Raw genomic sequence first — 18431 nt, 5'->3', positions numbered from 1 at the left:
GGAATGATTCAGGCTGCAAGCCTCTGGCCGTAGTGAAAAATACAGTTTCAATTTTATTTATTTATTCCAATTAGAGTAAAATATGTAGGAGTAGAATAAAAATTAGCTTTGTCATGGAGATTCTGGGCAGGTAATGTGTCGGATGCACAGTGTAATCTGCGCAGAGATTTGGTGGAATATGAATGAAAGGAATGGCAAAATGGCTCCAGTTAGAGCAAGACTGGATATTACATTTTCACATTTCTCCTATCAGGTATTTATCTCATAGTAAAATGGAAGCATCTCTTTGTCACCTGATATATGTTCTAACAGGGTGACTATCCTCTTCAGCTGATCCTACGAAATAGTTGCCCGAGTGCTAGCATGCATCTTCAGTTTGGTTTGGAATGATATGCCCGTCTTGCCTTTGCCCGCGTGCACCGTACAAGGTGCCGGAGGGGGGAGCGTGCAGCGGCAGGTGTACAGCAGCACTCTGGGAGGTGGGAGTCGCGGTTGCTTTCTGCACAGGCTCAATGCTGCAAACGACCCTCCACTTCCCACAGGTAATATTACCAGTCTGTGCTGCTGGCTTCTGACTTGCTTTGTCCTTTATTTGGCTAAAGGGTGTGCAAAACTTCGCTTCTGTTTCCAGCAGTGAACACTCAAGCATTGGACCCGTAACTCCACTTTAGTTCCTCTCTGAAAATATACATGCCGAGGCATGGTGCCAGAACTGAACCCCAGGTCCCTCTCAGCCCCGACTGTGCCACCTGGTCAGGACTTTGCTGGTGACCTGGAGACAGCCCTGGCACAGCCTTGTTTCTTGGGTGGCTGAAAGCTTTCCATCCTGTGATTCATCTTGTTCCAAGCTTTAGCTCGAGAAGTTAGATTACAGCTCTAAAGTCTGGTAATTCTTCTCGAGGGGTGGTGGTGGTGGTGTTTGCTCGGTGTTGTAATTAATCAAAATGCTGGCTGTTTTCTTGAGCAACAACTAAGAAAAATGCTGCTGTTGTGATTCCATCTCTCAGGAAGTCTTGGGCAAATGCAGTCACCGCAGTTGTAACTTTGTCTTTTTAGGCAATGCTGGTTTCCAGTAACTGCTTCTATACACAAGTGCTGCTGCATTTAAATTGTTGTTAATTCACAATCATGAGTCTCGAAGAGCAAGTACTGCTTTCTGTCAGCTCCTTCATGACAATTGGCATCTTGAATATCCTCCCAGGAGGGATGTTTCCCCCCAAACGGGAATTTTTTGGAATTGCATGCCTGCCACACTTTGCCTGTTTGCTCTGATGCCGATACGAGGCCTTAGGAGCAAAGAGTTGGCAAGGGCTGGGGTGAAACATCACACGGTGCGGTTGTACAAGGATATATTCAAGCCCATATCATGAGCATGTGTGACCTTCACTGCTATTTCATATTGCACCTTTATAACATAAATCCTGCTGAATATTTAGTGAAGCAATTACAAGCAGTCTCATTTAAAGAAACAAGCGACAATCCAAAAATGCCTGTCTCTCGAGGGACGTGAGTGGCTCTGGGTGACCTTCCTTCTCCCCTCTGAAGCGGCTCCCTCCAGCTGGGGTGGGAGATGTGCTGCCTGGGCAGCCTGGATGTGGTTGGCATTCTTGCTGTCTTTGCTGAATTTTTGTCTGGCAAGAGCTTTGTTAAAGGCAGAGGAAGAGATGAGATTCAGGTAGGAGGATTATTGTTGCAGGTGTGGAAGTTAGGTGGGACAGTCATAACCAGGGTTAAAATCGCCATTTAATTATGTCATTAGGTGCAGAGTGACTGGTGTGTTTCTCCAGAGTTCATTTCCCAAGGACCCTTCCAGCACATGCTGCAGTGGGGTTTATCTGCTTTGCTGGAAAGAATGGCCACGAGCAGATGACAAGATAAATAAATTTGCCTGTAGTAATTGTAACATTGAGATAATCAATTGTTATTAATGCTCCTCTGTAGTCTGGAGAGTTAGCTACTCTTCCTGTTCTAAAAGTCATCTTTGAAAACTGTAAGTGTGGGGTAATTTGCTGGAGTCAAACGTGTATGTGAGCAGCTGATGTCTGGGGGGCGACACCAGAGGAAGGGTCACATCTGGTCCCTGCAGTGGCGGGTCATGGGCACGTCCTTGGCTCGTGGCTCAGCAAAGGCGCCGCGCTGCTGCGGCCGCGGGGGACTCTGTGTCTCGGCTGTGTGCTCCGAGCCAGCGCTGGTGCCTCTGCCAATGGGCGGGTGGGCTGGAGCCCTCGGTGCTGCCTGGCTGTCAGAGCTGGAGCCCGGGGCTCCGCAGGCAGCTCGGGGAGGCCTTGGTGCTGGGCTTTGCCCAGGTATTTGAGGGCGTGTTGGAGGAAGAGGCAAGATGAACAAGGAACTGTTTGGCCGTGCTGAGGCTGTGCACTGAGGGTGAGGGAGAAAATCCTACATTTTAACAGCTTAAAAACCATAAACCATCAAATTGATTCAGAAGCTGCCTGGCTTTCTGCAATCAGAGGGAACCTACAATAACATTTCTTGAAGTCATTTTGTCTAACCTGTTAAACTGGTCATATTTAAAAAAAGCACTTTGCTACTAAATGTTATGGGAAGCCGTGATTCATGGTCCTGCTGAGCCATTTCCGTCTGGCAGGGACGTTATTAAAGGCAGCCCGCACCGTGCCACCGCAGCAGGCTGCAGCCCTGCAGGACACTGCGCTGGATGGCTCCTTGGCCGGGCACCGAGCGGGAGGGATGCTCGGAGACCCCCCTTGCTTCAGAGACTTTTGTTTAATGGGGCACAAATCAAAATAGTTTAGATGTTGCTTTCCCTGCCATGATGCTTTCCCTTAACTTTTGGAGAGGATTATAAATTGATATGCAGTATCAGAGCACTTTACGGGAGAGGTCTTGCCGACGATTTAGTGTGGCAGCTTTTCCATTTGTCTGCGCGGGGCGGGCAGCTCGCCGAAGCCTCCCCCCGAGCGCGGGCTGTAAGGCACACACGTGTCCCTGCCTGTAAGGCACACACGTGTCCCTGCCACAGTGGCCGGCAAGCACGGCTCTGCAGGGCGGTCGAGGGGCTTGTCTCGGCAGCCATGGCATTTGGCGTTTGCTGCTCTGTGCCACCAGCATACTGAGAGCCCCTCCCTGGGGTCTGGGGGCCTGGTGGGGGCTGTAGGATGTGGAGCCTGTGGCCCCCAAAGCCACAGCAGAGATGGGGAGGGGACATGGGGGAGGCGGCAGGTGCGAGCTGCTCCCTCCCTCCAGGAGGTGTTTGGGAGCACTCAGGTGAAGTATTTCTGCTGTGTGGTTTTAAACTAGGTTTTGTTGGCTTAGCTGGGTGTGTTTGTGCAGAAGGTTTTGGCAGGACTCTGGCCACTGCTGTTTTGACCTCAGAAGAGCCTCTTAATCTTTTAGCACGCCAATGTTATTGCTTCCCCAGGGTATTTTTTCAACTTGTTTAAGGCAGTTTTGCTACTGATGAAAAAAACCAAAGAAAAAAGAAAAGACACTGTCGAATGAGGAGGTCTTGGTGCATTTACCACTGTGGGTGGGCTTTAAAGGAGTTGAGAGCAGAATTAAGACATTTACCTGGCCTCTTCCGATCATGCCAATGGCTGTGATCATACCAGCACTATATATAGATACAGGCGTACTTGGAGACTGTGGAGCAAACTGCAATCCAAGATAAATGTGACATTTTATGGCACTTAGAGTGCTGCCATAGAAAGTGTCCTGTGCTGCCTGCCAAGTTAGGAAGGTCACACGTGTTCTTTCTTCCTTTAAATTGTCGCCTTGTCCTACCTGCATGCCCCACCTGCATGCCAAAACCTGCTGCACTTTGTGTTTGCATTGTAATGTGGCCGTTTCAGAGTGCTCCTTCTTTTGTTTCTCTATTGATTAGTAGCTGATCCATACAGAGAGGTCTGTACTGTTCCTATGATTTAAACTTTAACAGTTTCATTAACTGTCAAGTACCTTTAGAGCAAAGGAATCCCATATTTTAACTCCCTTCTCCTTGCCAGTATAAGATTTGTGGAAGGAGACTTCTTTTTCCGAGAAATAAATAAATAAAGCCCCAGCTTTCTGAAAAACCCTGAGGCCTCAAGATCTGACTAGGAAAGAAAGAAAACCATTCCAAGATATTTAATTGTACAGGGGGCTTACAGGATTGATCGAGAGCTTAGCTTTTTACAATAGTCCAGTGAATAAGAAATGCTCCTGACAAACGATCGATGATGGGATAATCACTCTTTATCCCCCCCTCCTCATTGTTACCTCCTTTCTTCCAGGAGAACAGGGTTCAGAAGTCAAAAATCTTTATAGACGCTGCTTTTAAATTAAGCAGAAAATAGACATTGACATATTTGTTAATCTCACCTAAATCATTACTGGGCCTGGCTGGTTTGACTGTACACCGTGAGTGTGGCAGACAGGCCAGAATACATGAGCGTTACTGGCTTAAGTGCATGCATTGCCATTTAAAACAGGGAGGTGTGGGAGCCTGTGAGTTCAACGTGGATAAATATAGATAATTTTTTATTCTGAAGGTTATAAGAGTAGCTTCTCTTAATTAAAACCTTCTTAGTAGCATTTGAAAGGTTAGGTAACATTTATATTGGTAGGCATATAAAAACATTCCTCCCCTAGCAAGAACCGTTGTGTGGCTGGCCTGTGGCTTGGAAGTGTGTGTGTGTGTGTTCAGACCCGTTCTGGCTTGGAAGAGAAACTCCGGAAGGAAAAGGCAACATAGGTCATGCATTAATATCTGATGTTCATGCTTCGAAGCCTGTGATGGACTTCCCTTGCGTGAGCTTCTCCCGTCACTCTCTGTGCGCTCATTTGTACTTTTGGCCCCCAGGAACTCTGGTTCACTGTCCCACTGTCAGATTTTGACTGTGTTCCCTGTTGCTGGGGTTTTTGTAAAGCTGCTGCCTGATAATTTCACGTGGTCTTGTTGGGAGGGACTCGGATTGTTCTGGCTGCCTGCTGCCGTTCCAGAGCCTGCTGCTGCCGGGCTGGCTGGTGGCCGCGGGGCTGCTGAGGACCCCGCTGCTCTGCTGTCCTCCTGCCTCTCCCCAGCCACTGCCTTGCACCTCGCCCACCTGCAAGCCTGGCAGCTTAGCTACAGGTGTTGATCTAATGGTACATGCTGCATTTAATCCCGCTGACATTCCTTGCAAACAGTAAATACTAAAACAAAAAAACCAACTTGGTGTTGTTCACACGCCACAAAATGCAGTCCTGGGACTCAGGCTACAAGATAACAAGAGCAGGAGCCTTGTCCTCTGGCTCAGTCACTGCACCAGCTTTTGTTCCAGGTTCTCCCATTGACGACTTGTGCTGCCCAGTTTTTTTGTTTTATATCTCAGTTCTGCACACCGAAGGCGCAGTCACGCTTGCCTGTCTTGCAGGCGCATGGGTGGTTATATTAACATTTGAATGGAAGGTGCCAGTAGGACAGTTCAATGTTACAACCCACCCAACCCACCGGTGCTTGGAGCAAGACTCGTCCATGACCCGACTTCAGATTGCCGGCGACCTCGGCTTCAAAAGGGGAGGTGGGCTGGGAGGCAGCTGGCTCGGGGGCCGTGAACTTGCCACCAGAGCTTCTGGTGTGGGTGGGAGGTTAAAAAATGGCACAATTCAGCAAAGTCTCCAGTACCATATAATTTGGCTCAGATTGCAATCTTTGCTTAAATTGAACTAAGATTGGCTGTAAATACTCTGCCTCTGCAGAAGGACCTCTGGCATGTGTTGGTGAGGCAGTGTAGGGGAAGCATCAACCTTCTTCTGGGCCAACTTTGACCTGGTGTAAATTACTGCAGGCCAGCAAGAGTTGCACTTAGGGTTTCACTCCCTGTGGCTTGTTAGAAGGAGAAGAGGGGATTTATACATCCTTGGTTTCATAAAGGGGCAGCTGGGGGCAGGAGCACCTTGCAGCAGCGGCTGTGACGTGCCTCCACAGTGCCGTGTGTTTCCCGTTGCCTAACTCAGCCTGGGCCAGGCAATTCCGAAATGAATCAGAAGCTGTTTAATGCATGGGGTTTTTTTAATCAAAATTAATGTTATCTGAGCTGAATGTTTTAAAAGAAATTAAAAATTAACTCCATGGGACATGATCTTCTTGACACAGTTTTATTCTTGTCCGGCATGTTAGTCTGTGATTGAGACTAGTGCATAAACGGAACGTGAGCAGTTCTGGTGTCTCTAGTGTAACTTGTGTTTTCCTTAATGAGGCAGCGGCTCTCACAGCCACTGGCAGGAACCAGCCTGCAGGAAAACATGAAATTGTGTAGGTGGTTTTACATTGTCCATGTTTCTTGCTAAATGAACTGCATGTTGGGACATTATTCTTTTTTAGGAGTAAGTCCAGTAAATGTCACTTAATTGATGGCTCAGCTCATTGGCATTCAAATGGAATAGAGTTTCCATGGTGAAAACTCCTTTGAAGCTCTTGCCTGAATATCGGCAGCAGGAAATCGGGGCTGGAACACTTCTGTTTGACTCGGACTGCTTGGCATTGCTGGGAGCTGATGGTCTGGTGGTTGTCCTGGCCGATGCAGTCTGGATTTCACCTGTACACAGAAACACAAAAAACCTCCGTTCTCCCTCTGGACCGTGCAGAGCTGCTCACCTTTCCCCCGTGCAGCAGCCCTTTGTACGCCCTTCTGCTTTCCCCCACCCCGGGTCTCTGACGTGTGGCTGTGCCTGTTGCAGGTACCCCTGAGCTGAGCCCTGCTGACCGAAAAGAGCTGGAGACCAAGCTGAAGGAGCGGGAGGAATTCCTGAGCCCCATCTACCACCAGGTAGCCATGCAGTTTGCCGACTTGCACGACACGCCCGGCCGGATGCAGGAGAAGGGTGTCATAACGGTGAGTACGGCCCAGCTGCCCCGGGGATGTCGCTGGAGGGTTCGATGCCTGGGAAGCGGCAGTTGCCAGTGGGGCTGGAGGCAGCTTGCGGGCCTGCAGATAAACCCCTGCCTCGGTGACTCTTGCCACAGGAGCAAACCCTCTTCACCCACAAGCTGTTTTCTGGTCCCAGGACACAAGCACATCGTGTTTTCTAGCACCTTGACCTGATCACTGTCCATTGAGACATTTTCTGGGCTTCACCAGTAGCTCATTAGCGACCACATCCAAGCACGCTGCAGCCTGTCCTGGCAGAGGGGGAAGACGGGGACGGTGGTGACCTGTGCCCTTGGGGACCCTCGCTGACGGGAGGGCCGTGGTGGCATGGCTGAAGGGCAGCTCTCATGTCAGGCTTTGAAACCTGGCTGAACAGATCTCCCTAGTTCCCTCTCCCCTTGGATGCGAGTGCCTTGGGCTTTGCTGCTCATCTGGGCAGCTGCGTCTCTTTTTGCAGAAGGGAGCAGGCTCTGGGAGACAAAGAGGCTGATGGATGTAGCTTCTGGTGGCGGAATGGCATGACAGGGTAGAAGTCTCCGAAGCTCAGACATGGCATCTTTGTATTTCTCTTGTGGAAGTGGTATAACTAAGTGTATAATGAGTACAAGCCTTTTTTTTTGCCGTAGGGAACAAGGTGTACCTATTTCTCCACATAAATGTCCCTCACTCATTTCTCCTTCTCCACTTATGTCTTGGGCAGGACATTCTAGACTGGAAAACTTCCCGTACCTTCTTCTACTGGAGATTAAGACGCCTTCTTCTAGAAGATGTGGTAAAAAAGAAGATCCATGATGCCAATCCTGAGCTGACCGACGGGCAGATCCAGGCTATGCTGAGACGCTGGTTTGTGGAGGTTGAAGGGACAGTGAAGGTAAATGAAAAAGCAGATTCCTCGAGGCTCTCCTGGGCTTATGTTCAGTGAAGCTCTCCCAGGTGGAGTCTGATCTCCTGTTTTTAATTGTAATGTCTACAAACGTTTTAGGCGATGAAAGAGATCTAGTGGGTGATGTTCCAGGCCATGGATGGTTTTATGGGGACACTTTTTACAGCAGGCCAGAAAAGCTAAATAGCCTTTTTCCCCAAGCATGTACCACCATTGATAGGAAAATGTGAGCATCTTACAAACACAAGCAGCTTGCTCAGCAGAGCGAGGCAGGGCAGCGTGTGGGAAGGCAGCTGTGCAGAGGTGCTGCTGTCTGGCGGCAGAAATCCCAGGGGTCACACCACATGCTCCATGTACCAGCCCTGAATATCTCCATCCCCTTGTTTCTGCGTGCAGCGTGCCTCAGATACCACTGCGGAGCTGCTCGCGGTTATGGAGGCTGCTGCGGAGGAGCTGTCCTAGCTGTGCTGACAGTCGCTCCCCCCCTGTGATGCGAAAGCAGGATTTTTATTGCATTTATAATTATGCTTTCTTACTGAACGATAGCCTCAGTCCTGCTCTGTCCCGCTGACACCAGAAGGGTGTGGAGGTTCACTGCCTGTACCCAGGTGTTTCGCCTGGCAGGTGCAGTCAGCCTGGCTCACCCGCCTGTCCAGCTGCTGCAGAGCAGCGTGCGGCCGGGCTGCCCCTGCTCCCGGGCTGCCCTCGCCTGCCTTCCCGTTCCCTGAGCCTAGGGATGGTGGGGACAGGTCTGGGGACACTGGGGACAGATCGCAGGAGCCTGGCGACTTGGCCCGGGGGGCCTCTGCGGTTCCTGCCCACCCCCGGGTTGCGCAGGGCAGGGAGCTGGGGGCTCTGCCTGCCAGGGCCTGGGGTGGGCGGTCGCACACGCCTCATCCGATAGCTGTGTTGAGGATTTCCTGGGTTTAATTGTGCTCGAACTGGGAAGCTGGCAATCTTTGAAGAGCGATCTCTGGAGCTGCTCTTAGGTTGTTTTTGTCACAGTCCTCCAATCTGAGTTCTTTATTTTATTTTTTTTTATTCTATTTTTAAAGTCACAAACACTCAGGGGTTCCAGAAAAGAGGGAGCAGTGTTCTCTGGAGGGCAGCAGGCTTTCCAAGGTAGTGTCTGAGCGTCTTTAAAAGCGGGCATCTCGTTAGCTAATACATTACACCAATCAAGGAGAGTTATCTTAAGCCACAATTAATCTGCTCCCTGGCATATGTTGATAGGAAAGCATCATGCTGTTTCTTAATTAAAAGCAAACGGATTAAAAATGATTAATAAGAGTATTAAATATTCTCCTAAACTAAAAGCTTTGGGATTCTTGGGTAAATCTAGCTTTACGCAGGTCTGCAACTGTAAGGCTGCTTCTTGGGGTTTTTTTTTCCCTTCCCTGAAATCTTCCTAAGTGCCCTACTTTGTATGCAGGGAGCATTGCTGTCGTGTCTAGGGGCAGAAGCAAGGAGCAAAACCTAACGAGTTTCAAATAATAATAAGGAAAAACAATGAAATAAGCAAAATCTTGAGGTTGAAGTGACATCACTGTTCTAAGACAATCATATATACCTGATGTTCAAGGAAAAAAAAATTATCCTGGTTTCTTTTTAAAGTGTCTCAGGCAGGAGCGGGGCTGGGGGCTGGAATAGGGTCTGCGCTTGGGGCTTCCCCACGGCAGGGCTGGCTGTCACCCCTGCGTGCAGAAACACCTTCGCCAACACGGGGAAGGAGCGCGGCTTGTGAGAGTCCCAGGGACGAGGGAACAGTTTCTTGGACTCCAGTAACTGCATATATCAATACAGGGTCAGCAGTGAGGAGGCCGATGAGTGCGAGTGCCGCCTTTGCACGCCTCGGCTATGGGCAGGGACGGGGGAGCTGAGCGCTGGGAGGGCGCAGCCAGCTGAACTCGTCCCCTGCAGTGAAGCAGCTGTGGTAGGGGAGGGATGCTGCTGGGTGCAAACACCCATCGTCTGCTTCTGCCCCCACTCCCTGGCTGGCCCCTGCACTCACTCGCAGTTGGACAGAGCCGGGCGCGAGGTGTTCAGGGTTCCCAGGGGAGCAGTGGGTGCTCTGCTGCCCGCAGCTACTGGGGTCTGCACCCCTGCCGGGAGGGCACCCACACAGCCCCACCGCGTTGCTGCACCAAGCTCATTGTCATTCCGACTTTGACTTCGTTAGTGATAACAGAGAAGGATAGTGCACCTTTAAATGACGAGCTTTGTGTTTAATTACCCAAATAAAATGACATAAATATGAATGAGTCCTAATGGCGGTACTTGCTTTTCCGGAAACCATTAACAAAACGATTCTTAAATGATTTGTAAAGAAAATGAGAGGAGAAGAGAGGAGCGAGAAGGCTATTAGGCGTCTAACATACTCCTGAATTATTATGTAGTCAACTACCTAGCAAATATCAGGTGAAATGATCTTGCAAAAGGGAAAAAAAAAGGGGAGGGGTGTTGCCAGGGCTTTTCAGGGATGTGGACACCCGACCCCCTCTGCTGTGCACGCACCTGCTGAAGGGGCTGGTTGGCTTCTGGGCTGGATCAGGGATCCCCGGACTGCTGAGGGACACCAACACCGGCACGGTCTTTAGGCGACAGGCACTCGTGGGGCCCCGTGACAGCTTAGCACTGCCAGAGGCCCCCGATCGATCGATCGGCGGGTCACTGAGCACCCCTGCCCTGCCCTTGCCTCAGGGTCGGTTGTGTTTCAGAGGGAAACGGGATTTTAGGTGGGACAGCTGCTGCGGCCGATGCAGCCAGTGTGGCAGCAGGCACTGCCTTAGTCACATTTGTGGCAGGAGATGCAAAAGAAATCTATCATCTTTTGACTTTTGCTAATTGTTAGTTGTGTTTATAAAAGCCACACACGTTGGGAAAACCACGGAGGGCTGCCAGCTAAACGTTTTACCCACAGCTGCCAATAATTGTGAGTTAAATTTTGGGACCAGTGTGTGGGGAGTGGGAGCGAGCTGCGGCGGTGGCTGACACGTGTGGTTTGTCACAGGCGTACTTATGGGACAGCAACAAGGACCTGGTGGAGTGGCTGGAAAAACAGCTCACGGAGGAAGAAGGCGTTCGCTCCGTTGTGGATGAAAACATCAAATACATCTCACGGGACTACATCCTCAAGCAGATCCGGAGGTAAGGCAGCCGCCTGCGCTCTGCCCCGCCGAGCAAGGATCGCAGGAAGTTCAGCCTCTGCTCTTGGCCACGGCTGAGGGCAGTGGCTCAGTCAGTGCCGCACTCACTGGCCTTTCTGGGTGGCAAACACGTACGGCGTGTGTGGAAATGCAGTTTCCTTTGGAAATACAAATACAGGGGCGAACGTGGAGCTCCTGTGAAACAGGGGTTTGTACACAGGCCACATCTCCTGCTCCCCTTGTGCAGGCTGTGGTGCTGCTGCGTGCGGGTGCCTCAGCAGAACCACAGCCGGGCAGCCGGAGACCTAATCCCACCGTAGCCGCACTGCCCTGGCAGTGCCACCCTTTGCTGGGACAGGGGCTGTGAAGAGCCAGGACACAGGACTTTCTGCATGCAGCAAGGTGAGAAAGCCAAGCTCAGAGCGATGCTGCCGCTGCCAGAGCGGTGTTAACCACACACGGCCACAGTGCCCTTACGGCTGCCTTTATTTCTTGTCTAACCCCAGACTCCCCATGCAAGCTACCTGGTTTCTGCTGTGCTCAGTGACATAAAATGCCCAGTTCCCTTTGACTGCTGGTTAGAACTACACCAAGTAACCCCCAAAGTACTAAAAACGTTGGATGAGTACCTGTTCCTCCTGCCTGCAGTTCCTGTGCAACTTGCACAGGCTGGCTAAGCTTCGTGAGCCAAATGCTTTGCTAGACTTGAACAGATCTAATTTTGATAATTTCTATGTCTTAAACTGGAGGTCTCAGGCAAAGCTGCTTTCAGAGAGAGCTGGGGAGGGCACCAAACCGCAGAGTGAAGCTCCTGTGGTTTCCGTGTCCTGTCTCTGACTCCGTAGGGTGTCTCTTCTATCATTTCCACCATCCGTGTGTGCTGTAGCAGATGCAGTTCCGCAGCATCTGCAAGGGGCAGATGTGGGGGCTCTTGGCAGCCTCTGGAGGGCTGCTGGGGGGGCTCGGGGCACGCTCCAGAGCCCCTGCCCCCCCTGCATCTGCCCTGGGTCCAGGTGGGCTGTTTCAGCCTCCGTGCGTGTCCCAGCAGGTCTGCCACCAGCACATTAAGCGGCGTGAAGGGCCCCCAAGCGAGCACCGCCCTTGTGCTGCTCATTCAGCTCGTGCAAGCGCCCACCGCCTCAGCCAGGCTCCCTTACAGCCCCCGTGTCAGCCCCCACCCCGGCCTGACGGGGACCTGTCGGACGCGCGGTGTGAGTGCTGGGGCTGCCGTCACTGAACTCTTGCCTCTTTCCAGCCTGATCCAGGCCAATCCAGAGGTTGCCATGGATTCCATAGTGCACATGACCCAGCATATATCACCCACCCAGCGAGCTGAGATCGTGCGGATCCTCTCCACAATGGACTCGCCTTCTTCAACGTAAGAGCATTGATTCCCCCCACTCCCCCTGCCCGGTACAGTGGAGGGAAAAAAAAAGCAGCTCAGAATTGCCCTTTGTCTGCTCGACTGTGACCACTGTACTGAGACGGGGAGGCTCAGGGAAATGCTGGAAGAGTGACATTTTTATTTTTTCAAATCAGACTGACCAGAGGAAGTGTTTTCTTTGGCCAGGGACACGAGGAAAATGTATAAACACAAGCGCCTGCGGAATTGAGTTACAGCTGTCTAACTGTACCTTATTTATTTAACAAAGCGTGACTGGACCAATGCATCAGTTCGCTGTTGGGCTGCCACCCGAAAGCACTACAGCCAGGCAATGAAGGGCGCTCCAGCACCCTGAGGGCTTGGCACAGCAAAGCAGGGGCTCGTTTCAGTGACACCCCTGCGCCCTGCCTGCTTCTCTTTCGACACCTGCAGCGGCAGCTTTGTGCTGACAAGTGCCAATGTTTCCCCCTGCGAGAGCCCTGCTGCAGCCGAGGATGGGCTCTGCCTCCCAGCACCAGGTGGGAGCCCAGCATCCTCCTGCCTGGCAGCCTGTGGGTGAGTGGAGCCCACCACCGAGCCAGCCCGCTCGTCTGTCAGCCAGCGCTGACCGCTGTTGCAAACGTCTTGTTACTTAGTAGTAGAGGAAAAAGAGCACTGACAGTGGTGCGGGCAGGCAGGCTGCGGGGAAGGCTTCCCGGGACTGCGAAGGTGGTGGGGCAGGATGCTGGAGCCTGAGTCTCCACTGGCTTTGCCTTGGTGCCCAGTTCCTTTAGAACAGGTCAGTAACTTGTGTGCAAGGCCCCAGCAGGAGGCCTAGAAGGAGACCTGTGAAAGAGGAGACCAAAAGGTGGCTGTGGAGCCTTTCTGCTCTTCCTTCCCTGCTTGTTTTGAGTGTGACAGGCATGGTCAGCCCCACTGTCACATGCCGAATTGTGGCATCTTTTAGGTTGGAAAAGACGTTTAAGATCATCAAAGCCAAATTAACCCAGGACTGCCAAGCCCACCACTGCGCCACATCCACACGGCTTTTAAACACCTCCCAGGATGGTGACCCCACCGTGTCCCCTGTGCCTGTGCTTGGCCCCCCCAGTCAGTGGAGAAATGTTTCCCCAAACCTCCCCCGGTGCAACCTGAGGCCGTTTCCTCTTGTCCTGTCGCTTGTCCCCTGGGAGAAGAGATGGGCACCCCCCTGCCCACAGCCCCCCGTCAGGCAGCTGCAGAGAGCGTATGGTCTTCATGCAAGTGCTGGTCCCTTTCATACGAGTAGGTAGCTGAAGCAGAAGCAGCCAGAGCCTGCCAAGGTAAGGGAGGGAAAGGACAAAGCAAACATCCCAGTGGGTTAGAACGTGAAAGGACATCCCTGTCCAATGCAGCTGAGCGAAGTTTTTCTCCGTTGCCCACCTCTGCCGCGGAGCTGGCTCCAGCAGCTGGGGAGGGGCTGCTGTTACCGTGCAGGAAGGTGGCAATATAAGAAAAGTTATTTCTGGTGCTCCCAGCCCAGCGGTCACCCTGCAGGCGGTCAGGAAGAGCTGGCTCCGGGGCAGGTAAGTGCAGCGCCAGCACTGAGCCAGGCTCCGGGCCGGAGGTGGGGCAGGGGCGTAGGTCGCCGCAGGCTGCCCCCAGCCTGGCTGCCCGATTTCTACACTTCTTTTATTTCCATGGGTATCCTGAATGAAATACCAGAGAGGGTGGAGCTCTGGAGGGAAGCACAGTCAGCCCCTAATACATAGATACTGTTATGGAACCTGCTTGGGGTCGTACTGGAGAGCTTACACCAATAATTGTCTTAAAGGTATTTCAGATGTTACAATTCCTCTTTTAGTACAGCACGAATCGGAAGGGACGTTTTTATGAGGATGAATTAATGATGACGCCAGTGCCTCACACCTGTACTGTCTCCTTCTGAAGCGCAGTGCAGCCGGAGGTGCAGCACTGGGGTCACTGCTCTCCTCCCCAGCGGCACGTGCAGCAGTGGTGCAGCCCTGCCCCGTGGAGCTCTCTCATCTGAAGGACTGGCTTTTTCTTAATAGTTAAGAACCCTAATTTGATCTAAAAGACCTTTTTTCCCTACCAGAGCCCCCTGAACAACCCCCAAAGATGTTTTTATGCCCATGTGGCCTGCAGCAGGACACACAGGACAGAGAATGTGTCAGCCAGGCAGGACGGCTGGGAGGCATCGCGGTGCAGGTGACATGTTGGGCTCCTCCTCTGCTGTCACCAGTATTTCCTATATGGTGGTGTCACAAGTCAGTCCCTTATCCAGGACATCCGCAGGTGTTATGGGAAATGTCCCAGTGCCCACGGGTCTGTCCTTCTGCCTGGGGTGGGAGCTGTCGCTGCCGAGAGCAAACCCCTCTGGTCAGTGTTACAGGCGCTGGGTCAGGCTCCACTTCATACTGGGGTAAAGGAGCTCCAAAAACCAGCCGCTGGGTAACAGCCGTGCTGGCCTGGGGTCCCAGTGCGGCTCGAGCCCTGGGGAGCCCCGCAGAGGGCCGGGCCTGCAGGAACGCCTGGCACCGGCACCGGCTGATGTCCCAGCCCTTCCCCCCAGCCCCGGCGCCGCAGGCGTGTGGGTCTGTTGCCCAGCGGGGCAGGGGTGGTGCAGAAACTGCCCTCGGTACACACAGTTCTCGCTGGTGCTGAAGTATTTCACTTACCTCAATTTCTTTTAATAAAAAGAATGAATTACAGCTCTGTTGTGGGGAGTGGAAATCTGTCACCCCTTGTCCCGCGCACCCCTTGGGGAGCGCTGCTTTTCCTTAAGGCCAGAAGAAGGAGTTTTTATGGCATCGCTTGAATGAGGGCCGGTGGCTGCCGGGAGGATGGAGCCGAAGGCCCCCGTGTGCCCTCACCGGAGCTGCTTGAGCCCATCACAGCCTGCTCCTGCCCGTGGTCAGGCTCAGGGAATTTTGTAATAAACTTCCTGAGCTGCGACCTGACAGGGCACAGCCCATCCCGACACCTTGCCCAGCCAGAGGAAAGCAGTCTGTGTACAAACTGCGCACAAGTACTCGCTGTTCGCCAAGTTTCCTCGTGCCCACCCTGCGTCCTAGGCGGCAGGAGGGGCCGGCCGGCCGGCGCTAAGCTGGGGCAGAAGGACCAGCTCCTCGTCCCTTCGCAGGCTCCGGTCTCTGCCCAATGCTCCGGGTGTAACTCCCACCCATGGCTGCCATCCCGGAGAGCTGGCAGCAGGTCCTGTTCCTCCGGCACAGATGTATTGTTGTCGTTCAGTCATTGCAGCACCTGAATCAAACAGAAAGGGAAAAACCCAGCCCCAGCGACTGCCTCCGAGGGTGGTGGGAGAACGTCCCTGCCCCCTCTCCCTGGAGCGGGCGCGTAGGCAGCGACCTGCTTGGCAGGAGCCCACTGGGAAGGAGGAACTGCCAGGACCCTTGGGTGAAGGGTGTCCCCTGCCAACCTGGGAGCTCGGGAAACACAAACACCTTTCAGGAGTTCCCCACGTTAATAGTGCAACACCTGAAACGGGGGCGCATTGGCAAACACAATGCCAGCAGTTATTTTTCACGTATTTCTCAAACCAGAATCCTGACAGTTAAAAACTGGGGGGTGGGGGGATGGACCCTACTGAACTCCAGAAATGCATTTAAAACTCTTTAGCCTAAAATATCTACATATTAAAATGCCAAGAAAAGAAGTACCAAAGCTGTAAGCTCTCAAAAGCCCAAGATCAAAGTGCCATCATCTTTTAATGTAAACCTTTTGTTGCATCAACAGTCTTAAGAGGGATGAGAGACATCAAAATAAAAACTGAGACAAACTGTGGCTTTGTAGCTGTTTTTTGTTTTAGTCTCTTCTCTCAATTTGGGCCATGAAATAGGTCAGCTCCATTACTGATCAGCCTTCCCACAAATATTTAAAACAAATTGAATTGCACACCCAATACCCATCACAATTACGCCAGGCACAATAACTAAATTAGCAATTCAACAAAATAATTGGAAATGCGATTCTCTCTATTCCACAGCCTCCCTCAGGGGTTTGGCCGATCTATGGGGGGAAAACTCTGCTTTACTAATTCTGCAGCTAATTAGAGACACACTTGTAAATGAAGTTGTTTGTCTGAAAGTTGAAATTCTTTGCTATTGTGGGACTGGGGGGGGGGGAGAGGATTATCACAACCCCCTGCCCCTCCCGCATCGCACACGTAATTCCCCAGTACACCTTCTAGTTGCTGTGCAATGGTTCGCAAAGGTATAATGCCCATTTGTGTAGGTACTAATTAGCAGCTGTATCATGAATTAATAAAGAATTAATATTCTACTGGGGTGGGGGAAATATCTCACTTGCTGTTAATTGGCAGCATTAGGAAAACTTAGTACAAATCATCCTGGTTATCTGTGCCCTTATTAAACAGCACTCAGAGCTGCTGACCGTGCCACGATGCCGGGCACGCTCGTGCTGGACCTGCCCAGCAGGGATGGGGACGGGGATGGGGACGGAACTGGGTGAGCAGAGCCTGCCCCAGTTCAACCAGACTGGGGATGCTGGTGTGTAATGCACAGTGCAGCCCCTTCCCTGGCCGTCCTGCGTCGCAGGGGGCTGCGAGGTGCCCATGGCCACGGCTGCGCGCGAGGGCAGAGCTGCCAGACGGGCACGTCCCCGCTGGAGCCTCTCCGGGCGGTGGCTCTGATGAGCTGTTACTGGGGGATTACACAGGCTGCACTTTCTCCTGCAGCATATTCAAATCCAGGCGAGGGACCATTTTCATGCCAGGAATAAAGCGCTGCCCTTACCAGCAAGGTCAGCAGATGAAACGGGGCCTCATAAGCTGACGCTGCCGGCCCAGGTTCTCCCCGTGTATCACACTACCCAGGTGGTGGCGGGGGGATGGCAGGGAGAAAAGCCTGCTTAAACACTGATAAGTAAATTTTAAAGCATGCTTAGTAGGGCTTTGACTCTTATCTCTTCAAACAATACAAACGAGAAGTTATCACATTTAAAGTGTTTCATATTACCCTTTTAACATTACATCCAGCTCTCTCTCAAAAAAAAAGGGGGGGGGTGGGGGAGGGGAGAGAATCGAGTGCCCTGGGTGCTACAACTTTAAAGGACACAGAAGTCACACTGGAAAGGGGTGGCAGCACGTGCCACAGCCACAACGAGAGGCCAGCCAACTTGCCAGCACAGCACACCCCAAAGCAGGGAAGGGCCACGGTGCTCTCTGCTAGACAGCCTTAATGCTCGCGCCGACAGTGCGAGCAGCATGAAGCCATTCCACCGGCAGAAATTTTGGAAGCAGCTAATTTACTCCCCTTGATGCCTTTCAGAATTGTGGTTCTTAAACCATGAGATTTTAATGCTGCTGAAGACCACACAGCTTTGCTGCCGCCCAGAAAGTAAGCGGAGGGGACGCACGCCTTGGCTCTCGGCGGGAGGCCCGTGCCAATACAGCAAGGTGGAAGGTGCCACCATGTTGTGCCAGTTCCTGCCTGTTGCTGGGGAGCCGGAATTCACAGCGGGGAGGGGACAGAACGTGACATTGCCAGGGTTTGCCATGGGAGATGGTTACATCCTGAGGACCACAACAGCTGGGGAGGCCCGTGGGGGTGGCCCGCTGCACTGGAGCAGCCCACTGACAAGCATCACACAACTAAACCAATCGGCTCGCTAATGAACACAGGGTCGTTCAACATACCTGGTACAGATGTGTCAAAACCCAGCCCTTCCCCACGGCCAGGGATCCTCCGGGCCCTTCTCCCACAGCTCCCCAGTGGTGCTTTGCCTGTGCCTCTCGCAGCTTGCGTGAGCTTCATGGGAGGGATGAGCATCGCTGCTGGGCTCCTTGCTGTACGTAAGGTCATCAGTGGGATCCTGAAATAGAAAAGGTAGCAGAGAGGAGTCAACAGTGACATTTAGTGTGTTTCTGCCTGGCAAACTTTGACCAGAGAGCTGCGAGCTGGAGGGGGACAGGAGAAATCAATGCACTTCCCTGAGAACTGCTTTGCTGCAAGCGAGTATAAAGATTTATTCATCCATGATATGTATGTTTTCCACACAAAGTCAATACTCACCTTGGCACTTATTTTATAAAGCCAAGAAAAATGCTACATTCTTCCACAGGGCAGGGAGCCTGCCCTCCGCGGCCGCCTCTCCCCGCATCAGCTGAGAGGGCCAAGGACCAGCACCAGTGA

At 52.2% G+C, this 18431-nt stretch overlaps 1 protein-coding gene and 1 long non-coding RNA gene across 10 annotated transcripts in view; one reads left to right on the top strand and one right to left on the bottom strand.

The window, feature by feature from the left end:
* ACACA (acetyl-CoA carboxylase alpha) overlaps positions 1–14969 on the top strand; it is a 148063-nt gene extending 133094 nt beyond the window's left edge. For all 9 annotated transcript variants that reach the window (XM_055795451.1, XM_055795453.1, XM_055795454.1 and 6 more), the window contains 4 exons: positions 6676–6830; positions 7567–7737; positions 10760–10896; positions 12151–14969. In XM_055795451.1, the coding sequence (XP_055651426.1) occupies positions 6676–6830; positions 7567–7737; positions 10760–10896; positions 12151–12277 (590 nt within the window). In that variant the 3' untranslated portion in view covers positions 12278–14969. The remainder of the gene's footprint in view (positions 1–6675; positions 6831–7566; positions 7738–10759; positions 10897–12150) is intronic.
* On the bottom strand, positions 14925–18305 carry LOC129783810 (uncharacterized). Its single transcript, XR_008745734.1, has 2 exons — positions 17936–18305; positions 14925–15522 (listed from the first exon to the last, which is right to left on the bottom strand). It is a non-coding gene; the product is annotated as an uncharacterized LOC129783810 (long non-coding RNA).
* Between the last annotated feature and the right edge of the window lie 126 nt (positions 18306–18431).

The sequence above is a fragment of the Falco peregrinus genome, chromosome 2 (genome assembly GCF_023634155.1).
Source record: "Falco peregrinus isolate bFalPer1 chromosome 2, bFalPer1.pri, whole genome shotgun sequence".
NCBI classification, from domain to species: domain Eukaryota; kingdom Metazoa; phylum Chordata; class Aves; order Falconiformes; family Falconidae; genus Falco; species Falco peregrinus.
The sequence above is the reverse complement of the archived record's forward strand: the minus strand, read 5'-3'. Positions and strand labels throughout refer to the sequence as shown.